The sequence below is a fragment of the Camarhynchus parvulus genome, chromosome 12, assembly GCF_901933205.1.
Source record: "Camarhynchus parvulus chromosome 12, STF_HiC, whole genome shotgun sequence".
In the NCBI taxonomy this organism is placed as follows: Eukaryota; Metazoa; Chordata; class Aves; order Passeriformes; family Thraupidae; genus Camarhynchus; species Camarhynchus parvulus.
The window spans coordinates 6,956,929-6,976,602 of NC_044582.1; the positions used below are offsets into that span (position 1 = coordinate 6,956,929).

At 35.8% G+C, this 19,674-nt stretch overlaps 1 protein-coding gene across 3 annotated transcripts in view; it reads left to right on the top strand.

Moving 5' to 3' along the window:
- The window catches only part of CACNA2D3 (calcium voltage-gated channel auxiliary subunit alpha2delta 3), a 385,648-nt gene that overhangs the window by 180,261 nt on the left and 185,713 nt on the right, over positions 1-19,674 (top strand). For all 3 annotated transcript variants that reach the window (XM_030956482.1, XM_030956483.1, XM_030956484.1), the window contains 3 exons: positions 965-1,039; positions 11,705-11,794; positions 15,443-15,556. In XM_030956482.1, coding sequence (XP_030812342.1) covers positions 965-1,039; positions 11,705-11,794; positions 15,443-15,556 — 279 coding nt within the window. The remainder of the gene's footprint in view (positions 1-964; positions 1,040-11,704; positions 11,795-15,442; positions 15,557-19,674) is intronic.

Sequence of the window (19,674 nt, forward strand, 5' to 3'; positions counted from 1 at the left end):
TGTTTTCCCTGATTCTTTTTGTGTTGTTTACTGTGGATGTTCTGATTCACTTAATCCTTTATGAAAGGATGAAACCACCTAAAGCCTAGATGCAAAGTCCTTACAGTTTGATCTGTGATAACTTAGAAAGTTATCTACTTCCAAAGGAGATTAAAGTAGCGGGAGAAGGAATTCAGTTAAGGCTCTACCTAGAAAAATATTTGTTGGGGGTACTGCTTTATTAATTTGACCTGTGTTGAAAGGTTTAAAAGACTGAAACAAGTTCAAATTTCAATTAATCATTCACATTCATTACAAGTTCTGACTGTAGATGAGTTTTCTTTCTTTTTTTTTTTTTTTAATGCTTAGGATGCTTCTGAATGTAGGACTAGGCTATGTAGCTTTGCTACACCTTGTGAGAAAAACAGATCATTCCTTCAAGATCTGTCACATATTCATGACTTTGTCTATAATAAGCATCTCTGCTTCACTGGAATTTTGAAAATTGTCAGTCATTTATAGGATTGATTCAATTTACAGAGTTGTTTTTGGTGTACTTATTGCAGTACTAGCCTTTTAAAATGTTAGACTGTGCCATAAATATCTTTCAGGATTTTTCTTATATCTAGAAAAGAATTATGAGTTAATTATGAGTTCAGTTTGTGATGTATCAAACATGATCTCTTAATATTATCCAGATTTCAATTTGAGGGATATTTTTGCCAGCTAGTGGTATATAGTACCCTTAAGTCCACCTGAGTTTTGGCATCCATTCAATGCTCCTTTAGAAGTATAAACCTCTGAAAATTAAGAATCATGTAAAAGGAAAAGAAATACCTCAGCCAGTTTTTAAAAATGAACAAAATCCTTTTGTTCTTGCTTTCTGTGCATATTTCATTCACTGTAGTTCTAAGTCATTAAATTGACTTGTATCTTCCAAGCTTTTAATTAAATTTTTCATCATACTTTGTATTTCCCTCTGTAGTATAATGAAGAACTCCACTATGTAGAGCCGTGTCTGAATGGAACATTAGTTCAAGCAGACAGAGCCAACAAAGAGGTAAGGAATGAAAGCAACAAAACAGTGGAGAGCTGGGATGCAGTGGGTGACAATGTGCTGTAATGATCTTTTCCTACTACAATGCATTCCATTATTAAAAGTTATTAATTATTCTGCTCATGCCATTTCAAAGAGTTTTGTGTGTCTCCACAGAAAGAAAGAAATAATCTCCTAGTCAATTTGGTTGAATAAACTTAATGAGAAATTGCAGGAGTCACTGAAAATATACTGTTAATAAAGCTTGGTAATTATTTTAAGTAAAATATTTCAACCACTTTAAATTGAACTATCATTCTGTTGACAAAAATTACTGAGGAAGAGATTGCATTCTTAACTCAAAGTAACACTGAAGTTGAAGCAAAACCTCTAAACAAATGTAATACTATAAGAATAAAATAATTTAACATTCCAAATAGGTCTGTCAATGTAATAATGTATTCATTCAAGAATGTTCTGTAAAAATGTTCAGATTAGTTTCATCTGAAGAGAGATTGCACTATGAATCTGTAGCTTGAAGTTTAGTTAACTGCCTGACAGTTTTCTTTAGTGGTTCTGTGCAGGCAGACTTTAGGAGCTGAGGTAAATTGTTTATGCCATGTGAAATTATGATGGCTGAAAAGCTCTGTGATTCTTGCAGAGGGAAAGGCCTGTTAAAATGAGCCATGCCTGGTTTTAAACAGCTTCTTCCTTGCTAAGGCTTCCTGTCTTAGAGTGGTCTGTCCTTCTGTCCTGAGTCTGGCCTTTGGCTGGGGCAGTCATAGTCTTTCTTTAAGTAGTTTCCATTTTCACTAAAAGAAAGGGAACAGAAAAGTTTCAGCTGAATACTGAATTCTGCTCAACACCCAGTGTGGTACTTCACTTGCGCTCAGTTTGTCACTGATCTGTTACAGGAAGCAGAGAACACAGCTCTGAAAACACCATTTGGAGTGTCAGTGCTGTGTCTCTTCATGTTTACCAAGACAAAATGACTTTTGACGTTGTTATGCTGATCTTTACTCCATTGTGTTACTCCCAAGAGTTCTTTGCATTTTATCTATGTCCTACAGAAATTATTCTTCATGGGCCTCTTCTTTTATATATTTGATATTTACCACTGTAAGTATCTAAATATCATTTGGTTGCTATGTGGGTATGAATTGTTTTTAATAATTTAATGTTGAAGTCCCTAATTTGTGAATTGTGATGCAGCTTTCTAAATGAGCACTTTATTGTGGGTACATCAAATGAGCCACATGAAATCTGTGCAAGTTCTAGATGCAGACCTAAATATTCAAATGTATTGCCCAGATGTCCTGTCTGGAATTAATCCCACAGTTAACCTTTCTGTCATTCTGCAACTGATCAGAATGCAGATTACCCCACACCCATATGTTACTTAATATCAGATTTATTTTAATTTAATTGATAAAAAGTTTTTATGTCACCCAGATGATGCCCAGATTTTAAGAACAGAGCTCAGTTTTTCAAAAGTTCATATTTTGTTTCTCAGAGTAAATGTTGATATAATTTCTGATTAGGGATATTATTTATTTATTTATTTAGAGAATAACTTTGTCCTTTGTCTATAAACTGAATAATATATGCAAGATTTGGGGATATAATTAAATATGAACTTTTTTCTAGTTGGTTATATTTGTAAGGTAGTTCTTGTTCTTTCCTTGGAAGAACAGAGCTAAAAAAAATACCTGAGATAGGTAGCATGCAATAGTTGGGTGCATTTGTGTATACTGTGACTTTGCCAATATGCATTTCTTTCTTATATGTGACCTTATATATTCTTATATAATTTTTCTAGACACTGTAATGAAGTTAAAAATTTATTTGCCTAAACACTGGAAGGCACAAAAGTTCCATTGTCCCCAGTATAGTTCAGAGTACAAAGTGGAGATTGTTCAAGGAGGTGGACAGCCACTTAAACCTACATGAGTAATTCAGTTATCATGCTCCTGAACCCAGTTAAAAACAGCTTTCTGAAATATCTGATACTGTTGTAAGATATGATACTGTGTGATTTGATTGTACTGACACAGCAAATTTACCTGGGGGCCTCATCAAAAACTCACTGAATTAACTGGAGAAGTTTCTCTTGAATTCAGAGCTCTTTGGTCAGGCCCATAGATACAAGATGTCCTCAAATGTTTTTCATGTGCACATTCCAAAATTGGTCCAGAGCTATCAGAGTATTTAGCTGTGTTTTGGAACTCATCAAAAGTATTCAACTGTTTAGGCTATAATTTTTATTTCTGAGAGTCTCACAGATACACCAGACTACTTGTGTAGTTTTGTTTTTGTTTTTGGTTTTTATTTGTGTGTGTGTGTGTGTGTGTGTGTGTAATTGCCATTGGTCCATTGTAATATCATAGAAAAAGAAGATAAAATTACACTTTCTCAACCAGTCTTACAAGGTAAATACTTCTTTGCAAGTTCACTGGTAATAATAATAACTCTTTCTTTTCTTTTGTTTATTAAATGATGAAAAACCCAAGAAAAATATCAAGGCAAACATTGTGTTTTCCAAGCAGTCATTATCAGCATGTGAACATGTTTCGGTACTGGCAAAGTAGACCAGGAGATTGACAGGCAATGTTTTGATATAATCTATTGTTTCAGTTTACATATGTCTACATCTGCCTGATTTTTTTTTAATTCCAACCTAGATCTGAAAATAAAGCTATATATTTGGTTCAGAACTTTCTATCCATCATTTTTATGTCAAATATTCTTCTCAATTGAATGGGTGCAATGATGATAACATCTGTTAGTATAAACTTTACTAGCACCAAAAGAAATACAAGTATTTTTAAAAAGTTAGAACAATTTTTCTTTAACTGGCAAATATATATTTTCAAATGATAACTTTAGATGGAAACAATTAAAATTTGCTGTAATGGTATTTCATATTGCTACAGTTTTCTTTTATGTGGAAAGAGGAGATGTATGATGCTGGTGATTGCAGGGACTGAATTTTTAACAGTTCATGCTACCACTTTTTCATGTTGCTATTCATAGTCCTGGCCTTTCTTAAGACACATATCACTTAATGCAGCACTGTGGCTGGAAACATGCATGGAACTAAATAGTTTTACCCAACTTCAGCTTATGCTGAATAAACTTGAATTCCTACCATTTTGGCAATACATTCCTCTTTTTTTTTTTTTTTAACCCATTATACATGAATTTCAATATAAAAAAATCCCATTAAATGACCCTTAAGGAAAAAATTCCCCCGTGACATACATGGATGAACACCCCAGTTCTTGCTAACTGCATCTTGCCAGGTTCATCTGACACCACTTGTACCAAATACAGACAGTTCTTAGAAGCAGAGATAAGAAATTACTCTGAGATGTTTGGAGCTTTTAATCTCACAAGGAAGGCAGCTGTCTCAATAACTCCAAATAAAAATTGCTCTCACAGGATCAGTACCCCAGTCTATATTTGTCTTGAAATTATTTATTGAAGAACTACTTTGCTGTCTTCCTGCAAGGCTCAGATGTTTTCAGATGGAATCTTTCCACTCTGAGGACATCACTTAAAGATGCTGAATGGTGTTCTTCGAATCTTGTTTAATCTCTCAACTTTAACAAAACAAAGAAACAGACTCCAGAAGAATAGCTGTCCTTATCACTTGCACTTCATTTGTGGAGAGCTGCAGGGCAAACGAGGTTCTCAGCAGAATAAATTAAATTATTCTGGCTTGGGGCAGCCGGGCCAGGGCTGGCTGTGGGGAGAGAGCAAATCCTCCTTTTTAGGGAGGACTGAATGTGGAGTTTGCTCCTGCTGGAGGGTTCTGTGGTGCCAGCACTGCCAGCCCTGCTCCTGCCAAGCCCTTCCCAGCACAGCCTTGGCTGTCCACGGTCCAGGCGTGAGTGGATCCTGGCTTTGGGCTACAGCCAGAGCCTCTTCTGCTCCCATCCCCAGCCTGTCCAGGGAAAACCAGACCTGGGAGCATCTTCAGGGAATGGAAGGATTTGTTTGTAGGCTGCAGGGAACAGCTTCAGGCTCAGGGCTTAGAGCAGCCTGGGAAATGGGTGTTCCTTAGTGGTGTTGGTGCTGAACATGCTCATTCACATTCAGGGATGGGTTGCAGAAACTCTTATCCATAATTTTCAGGAATGTTACAGGCTTCCACAGAGCCAGATTTTCAGAAAATTCAATTAGTCTTAGAAAAGAAAGAAAGAAAAAAGAAAAAATGCTGTCTGGTGTATACATTTTCTCATTAAACACTGCCACTCTTGATCCCCTCCCACCTCTTCTCTTTCTGGGATGGAAACTGTATTGCAAACACAGTGTTCATTCCATACATTGGCTCTAGAACACTTACCATTATTTTCTGGACCATAGCAGTAAGGGAAAAGTTACCTAAAAGAAAAAAAATCTGCTCCAATTAAAGAATAAAAAAGCATTTAAAGCATTATATTTTATCTCTTATATCCACTCTGTGGTGACACTTCCCTTCAGTAATGTATTTTAGTTTCCTGTTGCAAGCACCAGGGAAGGTATTACAAAGCCAACTTCAGTTCTATCCCCCTGCTTAAATTTTTCTCTGTCTTTCAGGTAAGAACATACACCTGACAGAGTAAATCTGTACAAAGTGCACACAGAGGAAGGAAGTTGCATTTCTTTCTGAATAACATCTCAATTATTATTGATGAAGCGTTCTTTTCCTCTAGAATATGCTGTCTTTATTCCATTTGCATCTTTGCTTAAATTAAGACTTAAGATTCAACTGGAATATCTGAACTGAACTCTCTTCTCACAGCTATATCAGTAAGGGGTGAAAAGTTAGACTTCTTAATTTATATGATAATGGAGCTCAAGTTAGCCAAAGATTATTGACACCATCATTTTAAGTAAAGAGAGCAGTCAGATAGAAAAGAAAATACAGCATCAGTACTTTTACCATTGCAATAATATAGCATCAGTACTTTTACCTTTGCGATGTTCAGCCTGGCTAAAGCAATGTTTTAAAGACTGGTACAAATTTCATAGTGATTGGTGTAGCAAAAGCAGGAATGTTTTTTGAACAAGCCTAATCCATAGGGTTACTTGATCAAGACCAATCTTTTGTTAAAGCATTAATAACTCTCTGCTATATTATAGTAGATTTTTGAGGGACATTAAATAAATTTATTATCATCAAGCATTTTAACGTTTAACACATCCCTGCATTTTTGTGATGGGAAAAGAACAAAGGTTGGAGAAAAAAACGTTTTCAGCCCTGAATCTCCAGCATGTAACGTGCTTTTCTTTGAGAAAGTGTGAAGATACTTTGAAAGAAGTGAGGGTTTAAGCATCTAGACCTCTCCCCTGCTAGCTTAAAGAACAGCCAAGTAACACAGACTTGAGTAGTAAATCTCCATTTAACTTTGGTTTTTCTTACTTCTGGCAACAATCTGCAAGGAGGAGATGCCAGCATAATTTGTATAATCTGTTTAGAAACTACCCCAGGTTTTGAGCAAGTTGTTCTATTACTTTACGGTAAAACTGCTGGTTCTGTAACTGCTTGTGGTGTGTAGCTTTGAGAGGAACCTGGAATTTCTGTCAGGTACACTTCAGAGAGAATTTTTCTTTTTAGAAACCTTATTGAATGGATTTTGCTTCATGTATTTGTAAACCACAAAGTTACAACTTCAAATATGTTTGTGTTTTGATATGACAGTTATGTGAGCGGTGTTAATGTATTTGCCACAGTTTTCCTAAGAAACACATAGGGATCCCAGTACTAGAATTCTTCCAAGATAGAGTGTTTCAACTTTCATTTTACAATGGGAAAAATACAGTAATTTGTTTTTGGAATAATTACAATGTCAGGTGATATGGCAGGTGTCACTCATTCTCCACTTATTTCTAGAAGTTTTCACAGCCTAGCAATTGTCATAAATTTTTGTGTTGGCACAAAGCTACAGTTCAGTTTAGATATGTGGAAATTGTAAGCTATCCCTAATTTGCAGAACTTGCTTTAAGTTTCGTTTATCACAAAAATTAAATCTGTAATTACATTGGGTAGCATAACTGAGGTTGAAATTAATCTGTGATGCTAAATGTGGTTTGGTAATATAAAATATGCAAGGTATATTTGAATTTTACCAGACTATTTTATAATTTGGCATCAGTGTTAAACAGCTGCTACCTTGAAGTGTATCAATTTGCTATACACAAATTTAAAAAAGAGTGGGAAATAGTTCAGACAGTATTCTGTCACCGTCTGCACTTTCTCCACAAATTGCAAACATGTGGAACTGCCTATTTTAATACTAGTTTTCTTGGGCCAAGAGGTTTTCATCTTTGAGAAACTCCATGTTACAATTTACCTACCCCAAAGGAATCGGATGACAATCTGATTTAATGTAACTTCAGATTTAAAGTAACAATATTACAATATACATTCCTCTCTTATATGTTTTTTTAATGTACTATATATGGGTTGAGGACATTTCTCTGTAAATGTTTCCAGATGAAATATATCATCTTCTAGATGCACAGATAGGCATAGTAACTCCAAACTAAATCAAGAACTTACCCCAGTGTAAATTCGAATGACAGAAATAGACAGATGTAATGTATAACTTCCAAAAAGCTTTTATTTTTCTATGCAATTACCAGAAATTAAATAACCAGAAGACTGATTCAGCAAAGAAGCTGAGTGAAATTGCCAATAAGAGGTTGGTAAATACAAATTTTGCATATTGAATTTTAGTTAAGCAAATTACTTTTGCATATTTATCTATCCATCTTTGTCAGATCTCAAAATAAAAAAAATCAATGGCATTGCTTAGCTGTTAAAAACCCCAAAATAGTAAAGTCTCACTGAAGTCTACTCTTATTTTAAAACTGTCAAGCTGCTATAGTCCCTCGAAACTTTCAGGAAGCCCCTGACCACTGAAATTCGGTCTGACGTTTTCTATTGCAGTAACTAATTTACTTAAGAAGAATTTGGTTTGAATCTGAGTGTATTGAATCTTGAGCTCCTTGTTCAGCATTGTTTTTATGATTAGTTTTTCCCCAAGAACCCCCCTTCTTTTCCAACACAATGTATTAGGAAACAGAAGGGGTTGGATAATCATTACAGTCAGGTAAGCTGTAATTGCCCTGACCAAGGGTTTGGAATGGGCTGATGCCTAAATGCACTTTACACATTTCTCTGTCAGTGCATGTGGGTAAACCTCCCTGTTACACAGGTGAACATCACTCTCCCACCTTACACAGGCCTTCTGACTGGTTTTTTTCCTTTCCTGTTTGTGTGCTGATGTAGTCCATCTTCACAAATCTGATAAATCTTTGCCAAGTTTGTCCCAGGGCCACGTGGAGTTACAGCATGTGTGGCTAGGCATGGGAAGTAATTCTAGAAGTAGCAAAGACTCTCAGTAAAGCTGACAAAGAAACCTGGAGGAATGTTGAAGCCATTAATAATGCTTTTCTGTAGGAAGCTCAGCCTTGTCAGACAGTTAATAGCAAATATCATGCTTTTCCAGTGTAACTGTATAACCTCTGTGCATATATTAGTTGTGAGCTGTTCCTTTTTGGAACCAGTGGAAAATGCCTTATTTGTTGGCTTGAATCCATGGTCCTGTACCCAATCTAATTTGGGTATTCCTACTCATCATAAGTGGTACCTTCTTTTTGATAAACATAAGTAGGCTCCAATAAAATATTTGTGCAAAGTACTGGGACTCCTGTGCAGCATACTGGCTTACCAAGAATGAAATCAAAACTTTGGTGGTTATAATAAAAATTAAATTCAACTAATTCTGAAGCCTTAAAGTATATAAAAATAATTTTTAAAATGCATTATTTTTTTCTAGATAAGTGGGAAGAGTAGAGATGGGGACTTGATTTGGTCAGTTTATGAGAGTAAACTTGCTATTGGTTTCCTTCAATTTTGTCAGTGCCAGAGAGAGATAATATAAAGGGAAACAGGTTTCCAGGACTTCCAGAAGAGGGATCTGCTGTAGACCATAGCAAGCTCAACTTACTGAATGATGTGTCTCAGTGTGTGAGGCATTAGGCAGTGTTCTCATGTTAAAATGCATTAAGGCAACCTGTGAGGTCTAATCTGTGTGCCAATGAAAAGGTGAGCCAAGCTCACTGCTGTGACACTGTCTGTCATGATGCTGGGGAATAAAACATTGGTATAATTGTGCAAATGTTTGCTACAGTGAACAGGAATGCTGGGCCTTTGGGATTGCTCAGCTGGCATCTTCTGTGCTTTTTTGTGTGTGTCTGAGGTGGGCTGGTTGTCACCACCCTTACCTGGAACTGGAGCTCAGTTCTCTGTGTTCATGTATCATCACCTGCTTTCAGATGTATTTGTTTCCTGTTTTCAAATGAAGATGGCTCTTTTCCTTTTATTCTTGTTTGGAAAGGATAAGACTTTGAAGTTTGTGGAGTATTCTTATATTATTTTAATGGAAGCCAAATAATTTCCCCCATGGCTGTGCAGACACTGGACTCTCTTTGCTTGGAGGGTGACCACTTTCCCTTTGCTTCCAGAATATAAAAATTTGTCTTCTTGTGATCATAGATACCAGTCAGCTTGCCTAATCTCAATAAACCTTGTGAGGCCATTACAGCAGTCTCTAAGATAAGAGACCAGAAAAAGGAGTTGCCTTAGAATTTCCTGAGAATTGCCACAAAATTAGCAAACCATTCTTCAGGTTTTGTATGGGCTAGGTAAATCAGTGTCTCATTTTGGCTACAAGTTTGACAGCTTCTGCCACAAAGGAAAAATTCAGTTTCTGGCCTTCATCTCAGAAGAGCTTTTAAATTGCCTGCAATGACCTGGAATCAGGAAAGGAAAAGCAAATTCTTGCCTGTATTCAGATTGCCCCTTCTACCTCCCTAACTTTGCCTGTGTTCTGAATCATGAAAAGGGCTCTGAATATGTGCCAACTCCCAAGCATAGATTTGCTGAAATAAATTGCTTAACTTGAATTTTAATTCATTAATTCTTAAATACTAGTAAATCAAAAGTAGGAAACTAAGAAGTAACAAAAATGCAAGTTGCTATCATATTTTGAGAGACAATTTTACCTAATCCCCAAAGAATGAAAATTTAATGTAATATCTAACCAAGTATGATCCCAAATCCCTACAGTTGTTCATTTAACTGTGAGGCTAGAAAAAGGGAATACACTAGGGTGTACCAAAAGATGCTTTCAACAACCTCATTATAAGAGAAATTCCAACTTCAATCATGATAATTGGTTATGAATCTGTCCTCTTGTTCATTTATGCCAAAGCCATATGTACCAGTGGTGTGATTTTAATGTTCTGTGTAACTGTCCCACGACACACAGAATGTGAAGGACATTAAAAACCATCCTGGGTTTCTTCCCATTTAAGTTCTGGAAGACCTCATCCTGACTTACCTGCACATGTGGATTTGTATCCTCATTCTCCTCAGCCCATGTCTTTCAGACCCTTCTGGGTGATCACAGACACCTCCCCAGCCGAACACTTCTGTGCTTCCTCACTCAACTTCTGTGCAGCTCTGACCCTGTAATTTTATAATCAGACATCAATGTCTGATTGTCATAATTGTGTGCCTGATTTGCATTCAGAATTACCAAGATTATGCATGTCAATTAGGTATATGAGTCTGCAATTAGATATTGCACATTCTGGTATTTGCACATGGGAATTAAGCTTACAGTTGCCCGGGAATGTTTGTGCACACAGTTGGACAGATCCCCCAGTCAAACAAAGGCTCCAAAATGACAGCAAAAAGAGACTGAGGTAAACCAGTTTATTAGCAAAAAGAGCTCTTTAAGTTGTAAAGTTCAAGTATGCTTTTTGGCTCATTAAGAGCAGGGGACTCCTGCTTTTTGAGATCTGTTTGGTTTCTGAAAGTTATTGAAAGTAGAATTAAGGTTATTTTTATCTCATTCTGAAATAATGTATTCTTTTCCTTTAAACTGATATTTCAGTGGTGTATGTCTTGCCCTGACATTTTTTCTCTACTAGTTGGGTTGAAATACCCTTTTCTGTTTTGCAGCTCTTTTATACTTTTTAGCCAGTTGTAAAGACTGAAACAGCACTTCACAAAAGCATTGCCTCCCCTGCTGTTTCCCACCACACAGGGCTTCATTTTCTTCTTACTAATTAATTGTCTTGTCTTCCTGTGTAGAACAGTTTTTAATGAGTCTAATATTAATACTGAGTTATAAACTGCATTTATACATCAATGATCTAATGATTAGAATTTACAATGACCTAAGGATTAGAATCTTTCATCTTTTAGAGGTGTGTACTCTCAAAGCTAAATGTTAGAAAAAATTCTTTTTATTAAGTATCACATTCCAAAAACCAGCAGGGAAAATCGTTAGAAATTATATAAAATTACTATACAAAGTGAAAAGAAAATATGAAGAAGATCTCTAAATAAAAACACAAAAAAACCCCAAAACAAAATTATTGGATTGAATAAGTAGCTAAAAATGTATCAAAAATGTGATGCCTTTGCATTATTATTGTACTAACACATCCTTAAGTTTAGTGTTACTTGAAGAGTCAGAAAAGATTAACTGGGAATTATTTTGTCAATTAATGTATGTGGTCATTTAAGCCTAAGAAGTTGGTCTGAAGTATTCAGAAATCCTTAATCATCGACAGGTCTGTTGTAACAACATCCTGACAAATGAAACCTTCCTGTTCATGTTTCAGCATTTCAGGGAACACCTTGACAAACTTTTTGCAAAAGGAATTGGAATGCTGGACATTGCTTTAAATGAAGCTTTCAACATGCTCAATGAAGTAAGTTCATGCTATTCATACCTTTTTTGTTTTTCACCTCCTTCTTGTTTTCCCTGAGTTTATATTCCTAAAAATGTTTGAAAATGTTTCCTGAAGTATAATCATGTATTTTGTGGAAAAAATACTGAAGTGTGTTAGTCTGCTGGAAAATGAAAAAAAGTCATCTAAACTAAATAGCAAAATGTCTTTTGATTGAAGGATGTATCTTGGAAATAGGAGCTCAAACCCAAATATTCTCAAAAAAGTTTGACTTTGACAAGTGTGCCTGCCTTTATGCTGTGTGATCCTAGATTAATTAATGGCTCTAATTCCTGTGTATTCATCTTGAAGGGCAATATTGATTGATTCTTTTCCAGGCATAAAATCTTAAAATGAAAAAAGGAGTATCTTCTTCCACCCACTGCTCATGTGTTCAGTTAGACAGTGTGGAACTAATGCCTTCGTGTGGTGCATGCCAAAAACAACAATGGGAAAAGGTGCATGAAGTCAAGGACACTGTAGGCTGCTTGTAGAGGTTTTATAAACAATTGTGGCCACCAAATAGAGTCTTGGGAACCAGAAAAAGAGTATGAATGCCTCAGTGCAAGAGATGTTCTGTGCTAGTTGTCCAAATCTATGTAAACTGGAAAAAAAAAATCGCATTGCAGGAAGTGAAGACCTGACATAAGACCTGTTTTGCTTTGGTTTAAAATCTGTGAGGTAACTGTGAAGTTATAGTGATGAATGTGGTATAAAACTCTGATTAGATAATCTGATAGCTCTGAGACTAGAGGGATCTGGCATCCCATGTGCTGAATTGTACCCATGATGAGAGGTCTGTAAGATCATGATGGACTCTGATACATGTATGCTCAGATCTCTTCAAGGTGCTGTATTTATTGCTTCTATTTATACTTTAAAACGAAGTTTCAGATAGGTTCAATACTTCTTGCATATAAACTTGCAGAAATGCCAGCATAAAAATATTTTCCATCTTATACAGGCATATCTGCAGTGTCTCTGGGAGATCCAATTAGAGCCACCTAGGCCAGAGGAAAAGCTAAATCTCCCCTCAGCAGAGTACAGCAAACCATTTTCCACTTTGTCTGCAGGATGTGACCTTTATGTGCCAGAAGCCTATTTGAATTATAGGTTAACTAAGGATGTCTTTTCTTCATTAAAAAAAAAAAAAAAGTGGGTGAATGGGGAGGGGGAAGGAGTGGGTGGTGGTATAGTAAAGGAAAAAAATAGAGAAAGCTTTGTGTTACACAAATTGTCTATAAAGACTCTGGTTGGATTTTAAAATGGTTCAGGGGTTACACTAATTAAACTCAGTCAATTCTGCCTTGCAATTACCTTTCAATATTTGCTATGGCTGTCAAGACTTGAAGATGTTTGCTACTGATACCTTTGAAAAGCATGTTTAAAAATCCACTTCCAATTTCTTTCCAATTGTCAATTTAGGCAGCGTACATTGCAGAGAGGAAGAATACAGAAGTGCTTGGTACAGTAGTTAGACACCTACTATGTCATGTGACAACTGCAATTATCTCTTTTGGTGACAAATGTGCTCTTTGAAGTGATTACCTTTAAAAAAATCATAACCAATTAAATAAAATTCTGTGACATTTCAAAGACTGTTAATCACAACCAACTGCTGTAAATGTCAGGATGCATTGAAATTTTTGCTGCTAACTGATGAATCACTGAGTTAATTGTAGTTCATCATAAGCCCCTTGTCATTGTTATTATTATGGAAAACACTTTCATCATTCTTGCTATTCAATAAAATTAAAAGTTTTAGACAAATATGAGAAGATATTACTCATCAAAGTATTTGAATTTAATCTCATTCTTCAAAATATTCAGACCACTGTGTAGAATAATGCAGATGCATACAGAGTGATGTTTTAAAATAAATGTACAAAGGCATTTCCCCTTCATTAATTTCTCTTTTCAGATACCTTGTCACTTTTAAAATATATTGTCCATGTGAGGAAGATATCCCTAGACAAAGTAACTTCACCTTTATGAAAAAATAATGTCTGTAAGATCACGAAGGAATCCTACTTAAATAATTCTGGTTCTGGTTAAGACTGGAAAACCTGTCATGATGGGAGAATTTTGAGTGACTGCCTTGCAAATTACACAGAGGCAGTGATCACAACACAGCTAACTCTGTAAATCCACATTTGCTGCCCTTTTAGGCAGTGTGTTCTGGTACTGTTTGCTGAGGTTTCCGTTGGATGAAAAGGAAGCTGATCTTGAGGAGAGATGCAGGTGATAGAAATGGTTGTTGAATGTGGGTGTGGTTACTCAGATACAGAAATGTGAAGGCAGAAAAGACAGAGGACTTCTGGAACCCACCACCCACCCTTGTCTACTGCAGGCATTTCCACAAAGATGCAATTCTTAGGAGAACTTTTTTAGAAAAAGTGGGTTTTAGAGTTTGGAAAACAGTGAATATGTAAGGGCAAACAGAATATGAAAACAGTGAATATGTAAGGGCAAACAGACCGTGGAAATCTTAAAAGACAGAGCTGTTGGTAGTCCATATCAAACCAGAATACTCTGAATAATTTTTCATGACTGCAGGAGCAGAGTCCCTGCCAGGTAATTCACCTATGAACACAGGCAATGCTTTTTAAATGGAACCACCCTGTTCTGGGTGCTGAGGTGGGACAAGGTGATTCTTGCTTGGCTTTCTCAGCATCAAGAGAGGGGTGATAGGATGAAGTCTTGCCTGACCTCAAATGTGATAATGTACATGAAAACTACAAGAAAGTAATTGTAATATCCCATTTATTGATATTTTCATAGATTTTTTTAAAGTGTTCACACAGAGAAATTAAAAATCAAATAATTTTAAAACTTTGCACTTTTTTTTGTCCTAAAAGATGGATGTTTCACCAAAGTTCCTTGAATACATAAGGTAATTTACAGACAAATAAGAACCTATTCTGCAACCAAAGGAAATGGAGACACATGAATTCAGACTCAGAGCACCAACTCCAGAATAAACAGATCAAAGCTTATATAATGACAATGTGTTAGCTCTTTGACAGGAGAAAATCCCATTTGTATAAGGATGAAGCTTCCTTTTCTTATGCCAGAGGATTGCTGATTGCTGAGTACCTGTGCTCGAGTACTGCACTTCAGCACCCTGAATTACTTACATGTATTCATTTTGGTAATAGGAGAATCTCAGAGTGTATAAATATGAACTGGGTTCTCCCAGATAAATATTTAAAGGAAAATAGCATATGGAATGTAATCCTGAGTGAATATGAATGAATGCCATATGAATAGTCAGATGTGTCTCAGGAGTTGTGTATCTCCTGTACTTCTCAGAAAAATCATCATTCATTACTTTTTTTGTGCAACGTGTTTCTTTAAAATGATATTTAAATCAAAGCAAACCCTATGGATGCATTAGTACTCATCATCTATAAAAACCAGGGGAATGCCATTTTAATTTTGGGTAGTGCTACATTGATGTATGTTTCTTATTTTTCAATTCACCAAGAACATAAAATGTATGATAAAATGTTTTCAGCCTGAATATTTTCAGCTTCTTCTAAGGATGCTAGAGATGTGACAAAATCCATGTGTGATCCTGTCTTCATGTAACAGGGATGTGCTGTTCCTAATGGTTGTTTCCTTTTGCAGTTCAATCACACAGGACAAGGAAGCATTTGCAGCCAGGCCATAATGCTGATCACTGATGGAGCTGTGGACACATATGATACCATATTTGCAAAATACAACTGGCCAGACAGAAAAGTGAGTGTATTATCACCTTTACTGAATGGGAAACCCAAAGCTTCATATCCAGTCTAAAGTGTGTATCTATTGAAAAGTCAGTAACAATCTTTCTAATTATCTATAAATGATTTTGGATCACTAATTTAAAAAAATATGATGCTCATATAGTATTGCCTGAGGATAGAGATGGCCTTTTACTGTTGTAATGGTCTTAGGTTAATAAGATATAAAGGCACTGTTTCCCTCCAGGTTACATTTTTGAGCATTATATAATCCTTCCCCTGAGACACATCATTAAGAATGAAAAAAAATTTTCTTTTTTTCTCCCAAAATACACATTAATAATTCAAAACTTTTTCAAGCCAAAGATGGGTATGCACTATGGACAGCGAGTGGCCTACTATGACAGGAGAAAGAGCAGAAGTAGTAATCAGTATTTTTAATTTCTTCATTTGGCAGAGTGAGGGATAGAGCTGACAGTTGGTAAGATTTTATTAAAAATATATCTGGCTCCATTGATCTGTATAAAGAAATTTGCCCAGAGTTAAATTACCTTATCATATAGCAAGTGGAAATTTCATAGTAGGGCAGAAATGCCTTGAATTTACCAGATGGGGAAGCTCTAGTGGGTCTTGTTTCTCTATGTGAAATAATTTCCTTCTACATTTTACCTTCAGCTAAAGCAAGTTTTGGGACTATTTTAGGAAGTTTTTGTTGTTCTTTGCCATGTTGTGTGCCTATGGAAGCAACAACCACATGGTTTGAAGTGCAGTTTGAGCAAGTAACTGATTCATGTGACTGTGCTGCATGGGGTTCTGTATTCTGTGGAAAAAAGTAGTTGTTTTAGTTTTCAGCTTTTAGTAATGTTTCTCTTTTATAAAATTCTGTTTATTTTCTGAGTGACTTCTCTGGCTCTGTTTTATGTGAATATAATATCATTCCACTGGAAAGAAGGCCCAAAAGCTCAAGGTTTTGTGGCCAGTCCTGCCTCCCTTACTCAATGGGACGTTATCTAATTTAAGTTGTTAAGCCCTCAGATATTCCATGAGAACATTTTACTTTATCTAACAAAAACTGTTGTTGAAGGAGATTCTCAGAGTCTCTCAGAAGGATATGCCTCTGGTGCTGCATTTTCTTATTCTTTGGAGTTGGTTCCTCTCTTAAGAAGAAGAGACTCTGGGGAAACTCTTATCGTAGGAAATCAGCAAGGAAAGAATTCTCTGAAAGAGTCAGCTAAGTATTTTCACAAAAACATGTGTTGTGTATCTTTCATGTGCTAATCCAGAGCTCCATCTGAGATAACCCTGCTCAGCACAGCTGTTGCAAAAAGCAGCAGGAGAGGTTTCCATTGGGAATTCTTCTGCAAAGGCCCAGCATCAAGAGTCCTGCCTTGTTCAGCAAGGACATGATGTCTGGGGAGCAGCTTTTAGTTAATATTCAACTCAATATTCTACTCAACTCTTCTAAAAATATTTAATGTATTAACACAGCCTTGTAAATTGTGTTTTAAGAAACATGCATGGGAAAAAAAAATCTAATCTTTTTTCCTCTTTTCAGCCTGAAATGTTTCAGTATGAAAAATGTAAAAGATTTCCATATGTAGGCTTTAATGCATTAGAGCTTTGAATGTCTTTGTTGGATTTGTTATTCTAGAAAGGAAGGCTATTGAAAATGCAATATCCTACATATTTGCAGTGTCAGTGTGCCTAGAAATTATGCATGCCATGCACTTGAAATTCATTGCCTTTGCATTACACCCTCTTTATTCTCACCAAAGCTGGTTTTTATATTTATAAATCTCACCTTTGAACTGCTTGATAGTTTGTTTTTTGTAATGTACATAATTTTCCCTATTATCTATGTATTGCCCTGCCATCTTTCTTATCATTTATGTTTTTCCTGCATTATAATACTGGGGTGGACAGTGGTGGAAAAGGCAATAGCTCTAATTGAGGTAAATTCTGAAGTTTCCATTTACCTCAATTACCTGGTTAGCAAAGTACCAATTTCAGTTAGAGTTGATCTAATGTTAGACAACAGCAAACAGTTTATAATTAGTTGCAGCATAAGCATTTTGTTCTCTTATAGAAAGGAAAGAAATCTTTATACAACTCTGAAGACTTTAAACTTTGTCAGTGAGAATCTCTAAAAATGGGGAGTGAATACAAACTTGCAGGACATAAGCACCAATTCATGTTTTCTTCTTTTTTCCAAACCATTTACATCTTTGCAAAAGATAGCCTTAAAAAAATATATATACCACGTAAACAGGGAAAACAGCACTTTATTATATAAAATTGGAGATATATTCTGCCTAACAACTGATTAAAAATCATCTTCCTTCTGATAATGCATTAAAATAAAATTGTGTTGCAATTATTAGGAAAGGGAATAAAATGGCTCCAATTAAATCCCCAAAGTACCTTAAATTAAGCAATTGAGTTTTTTGAAGGAAATCAGCCTGATTTTTTTGTATGAACTAGGAAATTATGACCATCAAAAGACTATTAAAAATCATCTTCTGGACTGTTTCCCTGAAGGAAGGAATGCCTTCATTTTACTGGGTTTTTTATGAGTCTCTGTCTTCCTCAGCAAAAGCGAAAAAAACCCCGAAAATATTTCCCCATGTTTACTTAGTATCTTCTGCTACTTTAAATGTAAATGTAGTAGATGCTATTTTTATAACACACTATATTTTATTTCTATGACTAGTTGTTAACATCTATTTCCTTCTTTTTATGAGGCCATAGGTGCAATCTTAAGGAGCTGATTCTCACGCATTAGAAATGAGTTTGTGCTATATACATAATTTTTCCCATTCATGAAACTTACATTCAGTACTTTCCAATTTCTGTGATTCATTCAAGGCAACTCTGCCACGTGAAGTACCAAAATGGGAATAATTAATCCACAAGAGTAAATAAATCTACACATCTCATATAAACGCCTAGATTTTCATCATGCAGCAGAAATAAGTATTTAAAAGGAATTGTACCAAGGAAATGTTTGTTTACAATGACAGCTATAATATAGTTGCAATAATTTGACTTTTTTAAGATGTCCTATTTCAGGAGAAAGCCTTTTAAGTCTCAAAATATCTTTTTGATGTCAGTTGTACCAGAATAATGCTTTTATTCTATGTTACTGCTCCTACTATGAGATCCAAATGCATTATCAGAAACCAAGCAAAATACTGCACTTAGGTGTTTCTCTAGGTCCCTTGTTCTAATTCAAAAGGATGAAAGGCCATGGGTAGGGGAGGCAGGCAGACAGAAAAATGTGACTACATGGAAGGATAGTGCTTCAGGTCTGCTCCCAGAAGACAGTACCACTAATGATCTTTTCTTAAATAAAGCTGTCCTACTTTCCTTCTAGTGGAAAATTCCAGCAATAACTAACAGAAAATCCCATGAAGATTAATCTTGTATATGTTGCTGAAATGCCTTAGCACATCGAAAAATGGAATTATGATGAGATTAGAGATATTAACAGAGCTTCAAGCTTTGTCAGGTTCTCAGCTGGAAACCATTTAAATCACTAATTGAAAATTAGTAAACTTGGAACAGAAAGCATCTACTTAAATACTATTTAACACATTTTGTCATTTTAAATATAGCAAGACTGTTCTTAGAATCTTGTGATGTTGCAAAGGAAAATAATGCAGTAAATTCTCTTCCATGAATTTGCACAACATTTGCATGAATGTGTAAGGGAACAATAAACCCTATTAACTCACTGACAACTCCATGAAGTCTCATGATGGTTTTTCTCCACTAGCTAAAATGACCCACTGCTTGAATATTTGAGGGTCTTTTTCTCTCCTCCCTTTCCCATTGTTTTTATGTGGCTGTCAAGTTCTATACTTGTGCAAAACCCATCTACTCCTTGTTTTGGAGAAGCCAAAAAGCATTTCTTCCATAAACATGATTGAGAGCAGAGTCTAAAGTCTCATTGAGATCAAGGGGAAGTCAGTATTTCAGTTTGGGTACAGAATTTTAGTATTCTTTTTGGGTCAATGCAGCACTCAGGTGGCCAAGGGAGATGTCAGCTTTGTGACCTCTCATGACTGATGGCAACCAGAAAGAGATGTTCTGCTCCCTTGGCCTGAGAGGTCTTTGCTTCATGGCATTGTACCA